General features: G+C 39.0%; 1 protein-coding gene across 2 annotated transcripts in view; it reads left to right on the forward strand.

The window, feature by feature from the left end:
• Positions 1 to 18,600, forward strand: part of NEBL (nebulette) — a 370,210-nt gene that overhangs the window by 276,630 nt on the left and 74,980 nt on the right. Inside the window, exons 6-7 of one of the 2 annotated variants that reach the window (XM_039233070.1) lie at positions 6,665 to 6,766; positions 7,803 to 7,904. The exons of the other annotated variant lie outside the window; for it this stretch is intronic. Of the exons in view, the coding sequence (XP_039089001.1) occupies positions 6,665 to 6,766; positions 7,803 to 7,904 (204 nt within the window). The remainder of the gene's footprint in view (positions 1 to 6,664; positions 6,767 to 7,802; positions 7,905 to 18,600) is intronic. 2 annotated transcript variants of the gene reach the window in all.

Raw genomic sequence — 18,600 nt, forward strand, 5'->3', positions numbered from 1 at the left:
AGTGAATCTCATCTGCAGAGAACTAACTAATAGAATTACCCTTTCATAATGTGGAGTGTTGCTTTACATTGTGCCCATAAATGATGCGATTTAATTTAAAATAAAGTGTCTGTCACATGTACATCTGATTTACCTAGAAATAATGCGAGGAGGCATCTTTGCTTGCTTTATTATGTTTCTCCCAAAAACAAGTGAGCTTTCCACTATCTGTTACAGAACCAGGAAACGAGAATAGTGGGACTTTAAACCTTGTAATTTCTGCCTTCTTTCAGCTCAGACTTTTATTAGAACATCCATCAATGGGCTTAAGGGTGTGATTTTTCTTTTAGAATCACTGTCTCCCTCAGGCCTTGAAAGGTGAGGACTCCAGTGAGGGTCATCTGAATTCTCACCTCTGCATAACTGAGGGTTTCGAGAGACAGACTATTCGAGGTGTGCTAGTCTCTTTTGTCACCCCCAAATTGATTGATCATGGAACTGGGGAGGGGGAGCAATCTATCTGAATAGCCCCCACTGTAGCACATAGTAGAAAAGGAATTTGGAGTCAGACCACATGTTGCCTGGATGACCTTGGGCAGGTTACTTAATATCTCCAAATCTCAGCATTCCCATCTGTAAAATGAAGCAGTGATCATCTACCTCACTGGGCTCTCACGAGTGTTAAATGAGATGGTATATGTGAAGGACTGTGCAGAAGAGCTTCTCCATAAAATAGGAGTCATCCTTGGTCCTCCTCCAATTTTCAAGGGTGATTTGAGAGGTTAGGATGATTTCATCGTCAATTGGAAATAATTAGAAGAGCTTAAATTTTGAAAAGAGCCAACTCAATATGAAATTTATATTAAGAAGCATTAAGGTCAGAAGGGCATGTTCAAAATGTTTCTGAACCCATATAACTACCTATTTTGTTGATACTAAAGTCAAGAAATTATTAAAACCAGCCAATCTAAAGCCTTTCATATCTTAAGGGATGTACCTCTGCCAAATTCTTCTAATGTAATTAGAGGAACTGGAGATAATCTATCCTGTTACTTTCCCCTAAAGATGGGGTCGAAATGAAAACATTATTAGTTCCCATCAATCTTATCAGAGACATGAAACCCAATAGTTCTGAGGGAAGTCAAACAAATTTGGAACTGCCATCTTTGGTTTCGCAAGTAATGTGGTCTGTATAGACTTGGGATGAAATTGGAGGGATAAACTTTTCTAAAACACCATATTGGTAATCAGTTCAATGCATATTAGAAGGAAGTATTCAGCAGGGGAAACAAGAGACTTAATGTTTTTTTCAAGCATGATATATATACTTCCTTGATGGCAATGAAAACTTATCAGGAGATACAATTTCTTTTCCATCAGAAAGTGGAAAAGCTCAGCGATAAATCAGTAAAATGATACTGGAAAAACGTTCATGGTTCCATGTGATTGGCTGACGTGACTTACAATAACAGCACTTTAGGACTTAGTATTAAAATAGGCACATTAGTATTTTGTTCATCCCTAAGAGTAGTTAGTAATAGCCATTCTGCCTTGTATGCAAGATTACGGTGGTGGTAAAATTAACTCATGAGTAAAAAATGTCCATCAACTCGAAAAAGATTTTTGTAGACAAGACAATAATAAAGATGACGAAGATAGAGCTCCGTATTTTCCTCCATCTTTTAGGAGACTGAAAACTTTCCTGCCTTCTTATGAATATCAGATCCTGCATAAACTTGTATATAAATGGTTTACATTCTCTCAAAAAATCATATTTGCAATGTAAGATTTTACTAGTGTTTTACATACAGCGTGCCCAGACAGAAATAAGGCTAGATGGAATTTCCAGTCCATGTGCCTATTGGATGACCCCTGGGAGCTGTTCTCATGTGAGAGTTTTTGATGAGTTAAATAAAAGTATTTCTTGAGAATGACTTGGCCAGTGCCTTAAGATATAACTAAATACAGGCCACACGACTCACTTCTGCTCCACAAACTTAAAAGAGGCACATCCAGGGGCGCTTGGGTGGCTTAGTTGGTTAAGCGTCCGACTTTCGCTTAGGTCATGATCTCTCGGTTCGTGGGTTCGAGCCCCGCGTCGGGCTCTGTGCTGACTGCCAGCTCAGAGCCTGGAGCCTGTTTCAGTCTATGACTTCCTCTCTCTCTGACCCTCCCCTGCTCACGCTGTCTCTCTCTCTCTCCTAGAAATAAATAAAAAAAAAAAAATAAAAAAAAAAAAAAGAGGTACATCCTGTCTGGTCTCTTCTCAGAATCATGTTACCCTTCGCCAGAGTAGCAAAGGGAGTGAATGGTTCTGGGCCAGTTGGATTTGATTTCTTTAAGTCTGCTCACCGGCCCTCACCTCTCAATCTTAGCATCTCCAGCTACCGAAATCGGAGTCTCTTACTGGCCAAGCCTGACCCAGAACAATACAAGAAGGGGTTCTGGAGAGCTAGTTCCAGTCTTGGAAGGGAGTATTGACGATGCCTGGTTGGGAACAGCCAACCCAGCACAATAAGGATGGATGATGATTTAATGCCTCAGTGCACGTAAAGTGTTAAGAACAAGGCTTGGCATGTTGGACCCTCTGCACAAGTGTTTAAAAAAAGCCAAACATGTTAAAGAGGTAGATTACAAGGAACAAGCTGAGCTTAAAAGACAGTAAAATGCTGAAAGTACAAGTGGAGGGGCGAAGTGAACGTGGCGAGATAAATTCAAAAACAAATTTTGACGGAATTAATATCTTTATTGGAGGCAACGAAGAACAGATTTGACACTGCAGAAAACCATGAAGTGGAGATTGTTATTCGGGATTTTCTAGATTTAGCACCAGAACTCCATCTCAAGTTAGCTAAGGAAAATATGAGAGGTTATTGGTTTACATAATTAGAAATTTAAACTACTTCAAGTGTAACTGCATCCAGAGGCTCACAGCGTCCCTGGGACTCTTCCTCTCAACCCATCTCGTGGCTTTGCTTTCGGATGGACTCTCTCTGGGTGGTCTCAAGATGACAGCTGGTGTTCCCAAAATCAAGTCATTCTCACAGCAACTGATCCCACAGAGAAAGACGGCAGCTCTTTCTCCCTCAGCCTCAGATGCACCAGTGATCCTGGCCCTCCCTGGGTTACGTGTCTGCACTCTTATTGATCGTGGTTTCCAAGGGGCTGGGGTATCTGATTGGACAAACTGTCAGGTGGCTATTTCTGTCATCAGGAGGGTAGGCTGCATTGGACAGCCCCACCACATCACACGGAGTGAGGGAGAGGCAGTTGCCAAATGAAAAATCCCAGGTGGATAAAAAATAAAATATAAATGTCCATTACAAAGGAAAATGACCCAGATACATGGGAAAGGGCAAGGAAATAAATTTAGTGGGAAAAAAAGGAGGAAGGGATCAAGCAGGTATAGTAATAATTCTAGGGGTCCCTGAGGAAGACATCACGGCCACTCTTTACAGATATTATTAAAAAGGTAAAGTTTATCTTGGATACAGGATCAATGTATAAGAAAATGGTCATCATATGAGAATTCCTTTATTACCTTGTGTGGGATCTGTGGAAGGAAACGATCAAACTTCACTGAAAGTTCTAATAGAAGATTGAAAGAAGCAGGAAAATAACATCTTCTCCTGGGAATAGGCTCTAATACTGTTGAGATATTTTTCTCCCTAAATCATTTTGTAGGTTGAGTGCAATGTCCACCAACGTTTCGTTGGCTTCCTGTATGGAGTTTACTAGAATCATTCTAATGTTCATTAATGAGAATAAATAGTTAAAATTAAGGAGACTTTGGAGATAGAAGAGTAGTCGATGGAACTGGGTGTAATGGATAGAAATCCTTATAGTCGTGTGTTCAAGAAATGTGTGAGTGAGGCAGTGACTGGTAAGTCCTTCCTGTGCTACCTGGTCCATGATGAATGGTCTAAAATGGAGATTATTATTAGTGTTATTATTTTTCTTCCTCTTCCTTCTCCTTCTCTTCTCTCTTCTGTTTTCCTCCCTCCTGCTTTTTGCTCCTCTCCTATGCTCTGGGGATGCAGTAGGGAACAAACCATTAAACAAAACAACGTAAAATCCATAGCTGGCCTTCAAGTTTGCACACATCTTGGGCTGATGATTTTCAGGAGCCCCCGACTTTCTTCTTCTTCAACAGTATTCTATAGAACCCCGTCTTGCCATGAGAAGAGGCCGGGCAGTCCACTGTTCCCATACAGTTAGCGCTTAGGGTTTGAGTTTATTCCGGAAATAGAGAAAACACCATATATATTCTTTGACCTTCCCCTGCCAGACCTCTCTTCTGCCACGTCTCGGTTTTATTCTTCCTGGGTGCTGACAGACTGCAGAACGGAGCAAAGACGTATGGCAGACCTTTGAGAAATGTCAGGCGGGACCCCCTGGGGCCGGGCAGAGGGTTGGGAGGAGGAAGATGGGCGGTCCCCTCAGGAAGCCATGTTGTCACACCACCAAGTTCAGCCATCGTTGCTCAGAGTGCAAGCCAGGAGCTGGCTGCCCTGTGCGCCCCCCCCCCCCCCATACAGCCCCGCTCCCACAGGGTAGCCCCACGCCGTGATGTTCTGGAAGATCTGACTAGTGACCAGGCTTCCACGCTGCTCTCCTATGTGGCTCCGTGGCGTCCGCTTGTTTGAATTCGCAGCTCTTGTCAATCTTAATATTTGTTTTGAGTCACATATGCCGGCCTCTAATTTGCAATTTCCATGGATGATGGGGCCCTATTCAGAGCTCTGCTCCTGCTGCCTTTGTGCCCCTCACCTCTCTTCACGCAGCCATTAGGCTGAGCAGCATATAATTACATAACCCATGCAAAGCTTAGATTTCTGGAAGGTTGCAGCTCTTTTCAAAAAGTAAGGGTTTCCATTTTTATCCGCATTCTTTTCTAAACAAAAAGACATCCCCCCCTGTGGTTTTCGTATGAATGCAGTAACTTAGGAACAGTTAGTCTCGTAGGTGGGTAGTAATTTCGGTTTGTTTTCACCTGAGAGTCGGTTTTTGTTTACACAGCTTGTGTTTAACCGAGTGCAGGCCGAGGGCGATTGGCCATCCTTGGTGCAGGAGCATGTTGCTATTGGAAGCCAATGAAATTGGCTTCATTCTGAATCCCTACAGATTTAAAATTCACCCAAAAATGTAACTCAGGTTTCAGCTCATTTTCATGTTTCTTTTGCTACCCATGGGCACACAACCTACCTGAATTACATGTGAAGATAAAGCCTATGAAAACAGAAATACTGGAGAAAACAGATGTTCTTGCTGAAATTATGCTAATTCTATTGAAGTTGTGTTTACTTGGTAGACAGACTCATGATTATAAACACAGTTTACAAAAACTAGTCTTAGTGGTGAGGCAAAAGCAAGCCCTTAAAAGAATAAATAGAAATGTATATAAACATTTCACTGAAATGAAATAATATAATGTGTAGGGAGCCTATCAATGTATTATTGCATTTTCATTTCTTATACCTGATAATTATTTTTGAAGGAAGCAGTGCAAATGGTTTTTAACACTACAAGACTGAAAAGAAAATAACAAGATATATTGATATTATCGAGAACACTGGCTTATATCGATCAACAGGGAATTCATTAGAATGCAGAGTCTTGAGCCCCATTTACCGAAATTGTGTTATGTAGGGCTGGGGAGGACCTCAGGAATACAGTTTTTGAATAAGTACCTTAGATGATGCTATTGTAAAAAGTTTGCAGGCAACATTAGAAATATTTGCCTTGTACAAATGTAATTAATTGTGCATTTTGTATAGATATTCAGTTGTAAGTTTCTGTGTCCTATCTTTCTAGGCCTTGAAAAAATGAAGGCGGGTCTTAGAAATGACCATTGCTGCACTCTTTGCATTAGAACTTGAATAGCACTAGTGGACAGATTGGTGAGGTGTTGACCAGTAGAACATTTTACCAGTTTTGATCTGGTGTCTCTTCCTGTTTGTCAGTCGAATTAAAATCTGAATAACCACCATCCTCTAAAGTGGGTTTGGTAAAATTTACATATATTCTTCTATTTAAATGTCTATTTTCCACACTTCAGTTTGGTTGTATCTCATCTACATTCAGAGAATGAATGTTCCTTAATGTAACTGCTTTTATTTTTTGGAATCTTTGTGATGGTCGTCGGTAGATGATAAAACCATCAGTACCCATGACTAGTCTTCCCACACGTGGGCCTTTTAAGAGTCTGGATGGAAAAGGAAGAGAAAGCCAGAGAGGAACAGCTTCACACTTCCCCACCCCAGGAAATGATTTTCTACTTTGATGGGTTGGGCTTAGCCTGTGTCCACTGGGGGTCAAGACAGTGTGATGGGCAAGTTAAAGCCCCGACACACTTACACACGATGACATGCTTATCAGGGTGGTCTGTGTAAAATCCTGTAAGACTGGTTTTGTACCAATATCTTGGGCTCACATTTGTTATGTTATAAGAGTCCAGTTCATACGCAATAATGCTAGTGAGACTTAGGTATAGTAGAAAAAAGAATATCTACTCAAATAAATGTTGTGTTTAAAAACACTTGAAAAAAGTTTATGGTCAGTGGGTTCTCTAAGACGATTTATTTATTTAGCCCAGCTAAATGATTTTATAGACATTAAGTTTGGTAGTTACATAAACTTCTAATTTCTTTTTCTTTCTTTCAATCAAAACTGTCTCTCGGATCAGATTTTTTACAGAAAAGATGTGCAGGACACCCATATGTATAGTGCGGATCTCAACAGACCAGACATCAAGAAGGCAACAGAGATCTCCAAGATCATAAGCAATGTAATTTCTCTTTCTTATCTTGGGCAGAAATGATTTCTTATTTTTGCAAGAGACAGCCTGTGGCTTTGGTAGTTGAATGGTTAATTTAATTGGTGAAAATAATCTGAATTAGTGACACCTCATTTTTTTTGAAATCTGAATTATCCACCTGACTACATAGGCTATTCCGGTATATGCAGAAAGTGCTCAAAGTTGCCTTGACTGTGGCCACTGCTGCCATACTTTTAGAGAAGTAAGTGCCATGTGAGCCTAAGGTAACATTCAGATGCCTCAGCCTGAAAGTCAGCTTTGTCAGTCATGGTCCAATATTCTCTCTCGCCTTACCTTGTCCCAAAGAATATCACTTGGCCTTATTCCCATCATGTTGCTGTTAATTGTACAGATACTTTTTGGCCACCATTTGCCCTTGTACATTTTCTACACATCGTGGCTATTTTCTTATCTTCTCCAAGATATCCTTCTTGGTTAATACCATTTAACTTAAACGTACCTTTGGACCTTGGTTAAAAATGATGACCTAACCCAAACCAAATATCTGGCTAATGTAGACTATACTCACCTTCCAAGTCAGTAACTATTTACTAAATTTAACTTCACATTAACCAAATAGGGTTAGATTAGCTCCTAAGATCAAGCGAGCCATGCAAGCTATCTGCATGCAGAATTTGGGATCTCAATTATCCAGAAATTGCTTCTAATTTTTTTTCAGTGTTTATATAGAAACTCAACGATGATAATGATGTCAGAGTACAAAGATTCAAACTAGATAATTATATTATATATTAGGTAATTATTATAAACTATTATAAACTATGTAATTATTCTATCATATTATACTACAAAAGGTTTGAGTTTATTTAAATAACCATACTAAGTCCATTTTCCTCCCTAGCAGTCAGCTTTTTAGCATTTGGTGGATTGTAAGGCATGTTTTATTGTGGACTGACCATCTATAATATTTTATTTCAGCTAATGTTAATGTAATTCTTCATTGGAAAGTAGAAATATTTAACATTCTCATATTTATGCATTTTAGGCTGAATACAAGAAAGGACAAGGAGTAATGAATAAGGAGCCTGCTGTAATTGGAAGGCCAGATTTCGAACATGCTGTGGAAGCTTCTAAACTTTCTAGTCAAGTAAGACTCTAGTGATGATTCCACAATGATTTTATTCAGAGATTTTGTTTCCAATGGCACAGAAAAATATTTCATCTTAGGTGATATCTTTAATTGCAAGAGTACGCAAAGATAAGGTTTCTGAAACCCTTTCAGATAGGATTGCAATAATTATAAACTTCACGAAGGGATAAAAATACGTCCAATTTTAAGTGTAAGACAAAGGTTTCTTTTCTCCTGCTTCAAATTCTAACCCTTTTTAATGAGGTTGGCCATGTTGTCACATTTCCTAGGATTTCAAGAATTCAGCAATCCTGATATCAGTTAGATTAGATTACACCAATAATTAGATTGCTATCTATCTATACACACATACACACACTTTTTAACTTAGTAATAAAATATCCATTTCAAATGCTTTCGTTTAATCACAAGATAAGAGAGAGGTGATCCAAATGAAGGAAACTTTGAAATCTTATTGGGAAGCATCAACGAAGACCTGCAAAAGTATAAAGACAGGTCATGTTTTCGGCTGAAAGTCTCGGTAGATAAAAACTGCAATTCTCCCCCAAATTAATATATAAATGTCAGGCAATTTCAATTGCACGGCAATAGAATTTTTTTAAAAGTATGGATAAATGATCCTCGAGTTTGAATGGAAAGGAAATGCCTGAGAATAGCCTTTAAAAGTATGAAAGTCAAGACCAGTGAAGAACTTAAGTTACGAGTTACCATAACATAATATAAAACCACTGAAATTAAGTCAATATGGGATTAGTACAGCAAGAGATAAAATGATCAGTAAGCTAAGCATAGAGAATCCTGAAATAGGTTCCAATATGTATAAGAATTTAATATACGACGAAAGTGTTGGTCCAAGCCAGTGGGAAGAAGTTGTATTAGTTCATAAATGGTGCTGACATAACTGTCCATCCATCCGAGTAGCAATAAAATTGGTCCTGAATCTTCAACTACGTACAAAATGAATTCCAGATGGATTAGAGATGGGAATGTAAACAATAAAATGATTTTTAAAGTCTTAAAGGAAAACCCAGGAGACTATACATGCCACGTAGAGATAACAGAGTTGTTCTTAGATGACACCAGAGATCCGGAAGCTATAAAAGGAGAGTTAGGCATATTTGACTATCGAATTAAAATTTTTTTTCAATGGAAAACGATAATATTTGCCAGGTCAACAGTAGCATCAAAAGCAATTTTTACACGTTTATGGTGTTTTCAACTTCGAAAATACCCATTCCTCAAGTTGCGAAGTTGGGTTACATTTGAAAATGGAGAGGTATAAGTGAGGAAAACTATGAAATCAGGCAGAAAAACATGAAATGACGTTTGCCCCAGTGAGAAGACCTATTGTGCTCTCGCTCCGGTGTCTCAATACTCAATATCATAAAAATGTTAATTCTCTCAACATTAATTTTAAAAACTCCATTCAGGGGGTGCCTGACTGGCTCAGCTGGTGGAAAATGCGACTCTGGATCTCAGGGTCATGAGTTGGAGCCGCATGTTGTGGGCAGAGTTTCTTTTAAAACATAAGTTAAATTTGGGGCACTGGGGTGGCTCAGTTGGTTAAACGTCCAACTTTGGCTCAGGTCATGATCTCACAGAGTTCAAGCCCCACATAAGGCTCTGTGCTGACAGATCAGAGCCTGGAGCCTGCCTTGGATTCTGTGTCTCCCTCTCTCTCTCTGCCCCTCTGCTGCTCATGCTCTGTCCCTTTCTCTCAAAAATAAATAAACATTTAAAAAAATTAAAAATAAATAAAAATTTCTTAAAAAAATTTCTGTGCAATTCTAGCTAGAATTCAAACAGATTTTTTAAAAAACATTTTTAATAAAATTAAATATTTGAATAAATTAAATAAGTTAAGGGCACCTGAGTGGCTCAATAGGTTAAGCATTTGACTCTTGATTTCAGCTCAGGTCATGATCTCATGGTTTGTGGGTTCAAGCCCTGAGTCGGAGCTGTCAGGGCAGAGCCTGCTTGGGATTCTCTCTCTCTCTCTGTCTCTCTGCCTCTCTTGCACTCTCTCTCTCAAAATAAATAAATACACTTAAAAAACTTAAATAAATTAGATGGTCTATAGAGAAGGAAAGGTCTGAGAAAAACCGTTTTTAATCTTAATTTTTATTTATTTTTTAAAATTCATTAAAAACTTTTTTTACATTTTATTTTAGAGAGAGAGAGAGAGCACGAACAGGTGAGATAGGCAGAGAGAGAGGGAGAGAGAATCTTAAGCAGGCTCCATGCCCAGCACTGAGCCCAATAAGGGGCTTGATCCCATGACTCTGGGATCATGACCTGAGCCAAAATCAAGAGTCAGACATTCAACAGACTGAGCCGCCTATGTGCTCCTAGTTTGATATTTCAAATTCAGTCACCAGAAATCCTACCATTTGGTCCTACCTGGGTTTTTAGGCAGGTTAAAAAAAAATTTCAAATCTTTTAGCAACTACACAATCAGATACCTAAGCAGATTGTAATTTGCAAGTTACATCTTCATTTCCTCCATGACATTCGTGCTGCTCTCATAGTGCTTAAACTCATGAGGAAAAGGGAAACTGGGCAGATGAATACATAGGACTTCTAGAATGAACTCGACATGATCCGTTTGTATTTTCAGGCATATTAACTAGAGTCGCAGGCAGAAAGTGTGGTTTCTTATTTTCACTATTTGAAGATCACATATTGTCTTGCTCCTAACCTAATGACAGATTGTGGATACAGGAGCACCCAAAGGCAAAGAAATGCCTAGAAGGGAAGTGACTTGGGAATGCAACAAGCAGAGGACCTGGGGACAGGTGCAGGAAGGAGTGAGCAGATGGCACCAGGAGCACTGAGTGAGGAGAAGGCAGAGGGGAGGCGGTGCTCACAGCGTGTAGTGGGAAGACCTGCCTGATGAAGGGATGAGAACGAGAGAGCAAGGGGCAGAGTTCTCCCAAGTCACCAGTATATGGAGCTCTGTGGGATGGAGCCCGGGAAAGGTGATGGAAACCCAGAACCCTTCGTGTTAACTTGTACAACAGCTTTGCTTCCATGGTTGTCAAAGTTTCCTTTTTAAATTTAGAAGACATGTAAAATGATGTTTAAGTAAGTAAGAGAAAATCACTAAAAAAAAAAAAAAAAAAATTAAAGTGTCACGTCACGTGCCGAGATAAAGAGATTTGTGTTATTTCCGGGTATCTCAAATGTTGGTAGAGTAAACTGTTGAAGCCATCATCTTACAAAATTCTTTTCTTTTTTAATATTTTTAAAGTTTATTTATTTATTTATTTTGCAGGCGAGTGAGAGAGAGAGAGAGAAGGAGAAGGAGTGAAAGAGGGGCAGAGAGAGAGAGGGACAGAGGATCCAAATTGGGCTCCAGCACAGAGCCCAATGTGGGGCTGAAACTCACAAACTGTGAGATCATGATCTGAGCTGAAGTCGGACGCTTAACAGACTGAGCCATCCATGTGCCCCCTTTTTTTGAAAATATTTTTTAAAGTTTATTTATTTATTTTGAAAGAGAGAGGGGGAGACAAAATCCTTCTTAAGTGCAGCTGATTTGTTAAGATATTCGTATTTATTACTGGAAATTTGTCTACGTGGCGAATGGAATTCTTTTAGTTTTATAATATCAGGGAAAGCTTTTATATTTATAATAACTAGTGTTTGTTCTAAAATTGCACGGGATGTATTGATGAGAATGGGTTTGAAACATAAAAAGTACATTTTAGATTGCCGTTAAAATTTAATTGTAAATATTGTCCTCAAATTGTATGGGGATGTTAATTGGTTTGGAGAATCTCCCATTCTCTCTTCCTGGCAAACCCTCCCAACCAACTTCTTTACCCTGAAGTTTTGGCTTCAATGTCGCATTCTTGACTTGCCAATTTAAATTGTATTGCTCTCTCACCTTTATTCTCAGTTCTTGTTCTTTATAGCTCTTAGCACAATTTGTGTTCGTGTATGTGTGTGTGTGTGTGTGTGTGTGTGTGTGTGTGTGTATGTGTGTGTGTGTGTTAAATATCTCCTTTACTACCTTACAACAGGCTTCATGGGGACAGGGGTGACATGTGTTTAATTCATCATTACAGAATCGCACAATTGGGCTTCAATAAATATATATAGTGTGATTAAACAAATTTCTCTAGATCATTCACAGTCGGTACAAAGTCAGTGAGGTGTTATTTTGTTATGAAAATAAGGACAGGGATATGATTTTGTGTAAAATTCATACTTGAAAATCTTATTGACTTTATGGCAAGTTCTACATAAGAATCTGGATATACTGTCTTTCTTGACAGCTTTTAGTCTAAATTCATCCAAAATTGGAGGGAATTGGTGCTTATAGGTATATGGCATTGTGTTGTTTACTCTTCATTTTCACTGATAATTAAGGTATACTTATCAAATTTTCCATTTTCCCCTAACATTTGTTTCTGTGGCAATGATGAAAAGCTTTCATTTGGGGTCTGCTTTTTCCTTCTTTTCTCCAACTCGGACTCTGATCCATAAGGTGAGGCTGAAGTCCAGCGCCCCTCGTGGTGAAGCTTTGAACTACTGGCTTTAGGAGTCAGGCTCAGGCCTCAGGCCATTGAAAGAAACACTGCTTTGTCCAGATGCAGTTATGAGGAATGATTTTAAGTTATATTATTGTAGTTTAACAATTCCACTGTTTTCCCCAAGTGTGGGTCTATGGAAATCTTGCCAAGTCTTAAGATTCCTCATAAACTTTTAGGAGTACGATCCTATATGCCTTTCTTATACTAAAAGGGAACGTTGGTAAACATCAGGATCATTAGATACGTTGGTATTCATAATGCAAATAAAATCAGTCATGAGCATAAGTAACTCTTCATTTGTTTCCAAAGTGATTGACTTAGGTGTAAGGGATACATTAGGAGCAAACTCACCCAACCCAACACCCATTTCTCCCTTTCTCAAGTGGTCATGAAACTGGAGGGAGATATTTTGTTCCATGGTCGGGTCACCAGTTAGTCAAGGGAAAGCCTTATCTCAGGAGATGTGGTGTGCATGACGAGACAGCCACTCACATGTGAAGTGTGCGTTGAAATCAGGATACGATGGTTGAATGTGTCTGTGTAGTGACTGAGTGAACAGTCAGAAGGTGACCAAGCCTTCTGGCTATTTTCTCACTTCATTTACATGCAAACCTGATAGCAAGAGGTAAGAAATAGTTGGGTGTCAGTGTCTGATACGCATGTTTTTTTATGTAATGAAGTTGTTTTGCTTTGTGGGTAACTAATGAGGAAAACTCTGGTGTTTTTTTGTTCCTTAGGCACCTTTGAATCAGATCGCATGGAGTATTGAGCTTAGAGAGACAGAAATTTCACAACACTTTGGTTCTTACTACATTTATTACGAGGAGAGGAGTGACAGATATATTTTCAATAACTAATCTCACACTACAGAAATAACCTGGGAAGGTTAGACAGAATTTTAAAATTCAAGTTTTAGGGTGTATAGCTCAATGTATAACAGTGGTAGAAATCTTTAAAAGTAGCTCTCCAGAAAGCAGTTGTGTGCAGGTTAGATTCGTAAGTCGAAGGGAGACAATTTAGTATTGAGACAATTTGTAATATATTTCTATATTTGGATCGTGAGTTAAGAGTGTGAATGGATTTCAAACCTCCACGCAAATGTAGCCATGATTTTGCATGAAGGATAATCACAAATTTTGGGATCATTTGCATTACTCTGTGCTTAATTAGTAATGTCATGAGAGTACTTTATTATGCTTTGTTATATTTTTAAGATATTAGAATTCTATTAAATGCTTTCAGGAGAATATTGCATTAGAATGGCATTTAGTTCTGAATAGCTTATTTTATACACCCAATGATTCCTAAGATGTGTAATTTATGCCCCTAATCACCCTCATTAGGACCTAAGCTGTGACTAATGCTCACTACATACGAGGCATACACTTTCCCACGCATATTTCAAAACAACGTGAATTTGGGATTTCTTATTATTCTTCCCTAGAACATCAATTCTGTGATCTCTAGTATTCAGTGATGACTACTTGATAATCATCTCTGACTCTGTCACCTAAATGTGAGTTTGTTATGCTCAGGAGCAAGGAAAAGCAGTGCCTAGTATTGAGGTCAATACAGATAATGCCTGAAGAAATACTAAGTGAAGAGATAGAATGCTAACAATTTCTGAAAGTAGAATCCTTCACTTAGATGGCAATCGGTATTTTCCCATTTTAAAAAGAATGGTCTTAAGGTATTGAGGTGGATATTGAAACTTCAAAATGATGGTTATAAGTAAAGTATGCTGAATGCATGAAAAAAAAAATAAAGTTCCTATCAAAATCCATCGCAGGGCTCTATCAAAATTTGAGGACATCGTGGAAGGTACTTGATCTTGCTTTTCAGTGAAGGAATCCCTTCTCCATATTATCCATCCATGTATTTGTGCAAATGGAATAGATATTACATGCTAGACACTGTGCTTGGGGGTAGATTTTTAAAGGTGAATAGGACAGAGAGAGCCCCTGCCTTCTCTGAGCTTACAGCGTAATTGTAAAGGCCCGAGGTGCAGACAGTGTTGCAGATAATGACAGCAAGGTGTGATCTGTGTGACTGGGCAAAGGTGGGATATTCCAAAAATACATCAGCAATCTGGGAGGTTAGGGAGGGCTTTCAGAACAAAGTTCCTAATGTTCATCTGAATAATTTCCACACATCCTACCGGTATTAGCCTAAATGTAACTTATTTTCGTTATAATCCACAGAAACCTTGTTGACTAAAACTCCTACCAATCGATACTAACTACCTTCCGTGGTAGAACAACTCCTGTTTTTTAATTTTTCAAATATTTGAACACAATTACCAACTAATCCCTCAGTCTCTTCAGTATGGCCCTCTTCAGCCCACTAACTGACACAGCATAGCCATTACATAAATATTTCCTGAATGAATGAATGAAAAAATTAATTAATGAAGAATGAAAGTCCAGGAACTATACAATTCAGTGTATACAGATACAGATACAATGTGTACAGAATTGTACAATGTAAACACTTCAAACTATACAGATTCAATGTAATATTTTTATATCTATTGTTTCGCATTCCTTTTACATTCTTCGTCTTTTTAACGGGGTATAGTTCCAATCAATTTAACAGTGACTATGGTGTGTGTGCGTGTGCATGTGTGTGTGTATATATGCATGTATGCCTGTGTGTGTGTGTGTGTGTGTGTGTGTGTACTTGGAGAGTTAGAGAAGTATTAGAGATTCTGTAATCTCCAACACATGTCTCAAGGTTTGACTCATATGAGTCATAAAAGAGAGTTTTTGCTTATCATTTGCCTCATTAATTTATATATTTCTTTAATAAACATACAGTAAGTACCAAATCCATTCCAATCCATTATGCCAGGCCCTGGGAATAAAAAAATGAATAAAAATTTGTTTCTTGCTCACTGTCGAATGGGAGAGCAGACCTACACAAATATAAATATGTCCAAAATTAGGAAATAGTCTAGTCCAGTATTAGCTAAGTGGCAAAAACTGGTTATATCATCTCTGAGCACAGAGAAGCCAGCCTACTCTCTGCACACCAGCACAGTTACAGGAGAGACAGAGGCAAAATGGGGGGAATGAAACTTGGAAATTACCCTGACACATTCTCACTTGCCATGAAACCTGACATGTGCCCTTCCCAAGCGAAGGTATATTTCTGAAAAGCAATGATTGATCCACGTTGTGATGACTCCTTTTTCTTCTACTCATGACTTCGAACCTGTGTTGAGTTCCTACGGTAAGGTGGGATAAGTTCCTTCCTGAGGTTGGAAGTGGGAATTGAGACACACTCTGTCAAGACTGGAGTCAGAAATCCTCCCAACAGCAAATCTGCCCAAGTCACAGACATGCCTAGGACTCCACATTGGCCTTAGGAGGAAGACCGAGATCCATGAAAGCCCCAGGGCTCTGTGGGGCCTGGTCATTGCTGCTCTCCAGTCTAACCTGTAATCTCCATGCTCCGGCCACCTTGTGTTCTCGAATTCCTTATCATGCTGTGTATGCCCCTCTCTGGCCTTCCACATGCTGTTCCCTCTGGGGCACATCTCCTCCTCAACCCTTTCCCCTCTTTCCCTTACTAAGCACACTCTCTTCACACCTGAACTTAAATACCCCCAGTTCCTCAGACCTGAAGAAGGTCTGCTGCAAAATGTGGCTCCATGGCCTCATTGCCCTCCATTGTTGCAGCCAGCTCACCGTTCCAGAATTTGTCTCTGCGCTTCACCATCAGCAGTGACACCTGGATGGGATCAAGTTCATTTTTTACTGCGTGTCCCCAGGGCCTCACTCGAGGACAGGGACTTAATGAGCACAGGTGTATAAACACACATATGCATGCATACATGCAGATATATATATGAACATATTAATATATATTATGTCAGTGTTTGCAATATTAAATTAAATTATGTGATTATGATAAGTACAGCTAATATAAATGGGGTTAGGGACAAACTCAGTTTGACTCTTGGCAAGTTTATAACATAGCTAATGAGGGTCGAAGTGCGCGGGCGTACTTTTAAACCACTTTTAAGCGACTGTGATTCAGTCAGATCTGCTGCTGGAAAGATTACTGACTCCAGGCTTGACAGAGTGTGTCTTGGTCACACTCCCAACCTCGGGTGGGAACTCATCCAGCCTCATGGCGGGAACTCAACACAGGCTCAATGTAATGAGTAGAGGAAAGAGGAGTCATCACAATGTGGATCGCTTAGTGCTTTTCAGAAATACACCTTCACTTGGGAAGAACAAACGGAAGATGAGAATGCGTCAGGTTAATTTCCAAGTTTCACCCCATCCATGTTGCATGCAGACTTAGGACAGGTTCTCTCTTGTCAGAGAGGATATAACCTATTTTTTGTCACTGAGCTAAAACATAAAAAAGATACTCATGGTGCCCGGGGGTGGAGATTTTAAATAATTCAAGAAAAACTTGATGCAAGCCAGGACTGCATTGATGGGTTGCTTAGTGGGATAAATGGCTACCAGCTGAGACCGTTCAGGGCGCCGAGGCCATCAGTTAGATTCTTTGCTTTGTCACGGGAAAGTGTTGGTGAACCTGGCCGAGTCAGGAGTGCCATTCAAGTGGAAGACAGTTAAGAGAGTCTCCTCTCATTGTCAAGTAAATGTCCTTTAGGCACGAAGACCTAGAGAGAGACAAAAGCACAGATGAAAATATGGTGAAAAGCCCTGGAAGAGGGATGTAGAGGTGCAAAGGGAGTGGATTTTAGTGGAGGACCAGGTAGGGAAATCTTTCGCTGTGGTGCCCATGACTGTGGAAAATAGCAAATGAGATCTAAATTTATTTCATTGGTGATATAGTCCCTGATTTCAAGACATAAAAATATATGTAAATATATATCTTTTAAAATCAGAGTTTTTCTTGTTTTATAGTTTATGAATTAGTCTAATTAATAAGAATAAATGAGGTTTTGCTGGAATTTGTAAGGCAATGTGACTATCAGAAAGCTATTACTAGCAAATAGAGGCACAACAAAAATTATTTCCTATAAACCATCCCAGAATCTTTTTCAAATGTATTCTTACCAAGATTTTCACTAGCTGTCTCCCATAGGTACTAGACATGCGTCCTTGAGGAAGACATCACCCAGTATACACTCAATTAAAACAGATAATGTGAACCACACCCAAATTGCTTCTTAATAAAAGTTACTTCGAGGGGCCCCTGGGTGGCTCAGTGGGTTGAGCATCTGACTCTTGATTTCAGCTCAGGTCGTGATCTCCACTTCCTGAGATGGAACACCTCATGGCGCTCAGCACTGACAGTACAGAGCCTGCTTGGGATTCTGTCTCACCCTCTCTCTCTGCTCCTCCCTTGCTTGTGCGCTCTCAGTCACTGTCTTAAAATAAATAAATAAATAAACAAACAAACTTTAAAAGAATTAGAAAAAATTTCTTCGAGCTAGGGCTTTAAGATGTATGAATAACAATGCAGTAGGAGAATGTTGTAAGAACACATAATATTGTGAGAGGGGTAGTATTGTCAAATTATTATAAGAGAACAAAACAGGTTACTTCTGCTTTTGAGGTCTGTGTCAATAACCTATCTTCACGTATTCCTCTATTCATAGAGAAATTGATAGATTACTTTAAAAAGGAGAAAAACAATACAGAATAAGTATTAGAGATAGTTTGCTGCTAAATATAACTGTGGAGCTAAAGCAGAGGAATAAAAAAAATTGACATTAAGTAGACCCAGGACATTTCAGAAAATGTAATCCCTAAAAATGAATTTTTGAACGACTGGGAAGTGATGAGAAAAACCATAGTCTAAACCATGTCCCGTATTTGAAATAATTCCCTCAGGAAAATTCATATACAAATTCTGGGGCTCAGGATCCATTTTCTAAATGTTATAGACTTTCATTCATTTGTGGTCTCAATTTCTAATTGATCATAGGTAATAAGAATGCAGAAATGGAAACTGACATTTAAAAGTCCTGAGATTTTAGTGTATAATTCTTGTTAATAGGATTTGAGTTCATGCCTAATTGCATTTATGATCAATGTTCAAGTAGAGGTTGTTTTTCCATAAAAAAATTTTTTATGCCTAATTAAGCTTTATAGGAGGAAAAAATGCCAGGAATTTAAACTTTGCCACCATTTGGTTTTAAGGTAGTTTATGTCTGCTCTAATTAAAAA

The sequence above is a fragment of the Hyaena hyaena genome, unplaced genomic scaffold (assembly GCF_003009895.1).
Source record: "Hyaena hyaena isolate Hyena2069 unplaced genomic scaffold, ASM300989v1 scaffold_72, whole genome shotgun sequence".
NCBI lineage: Eukaryota > Metazoa > Chordata > Mammalia > Carnivora > Hyaenidae > Hyaena > Hyaena hyaena.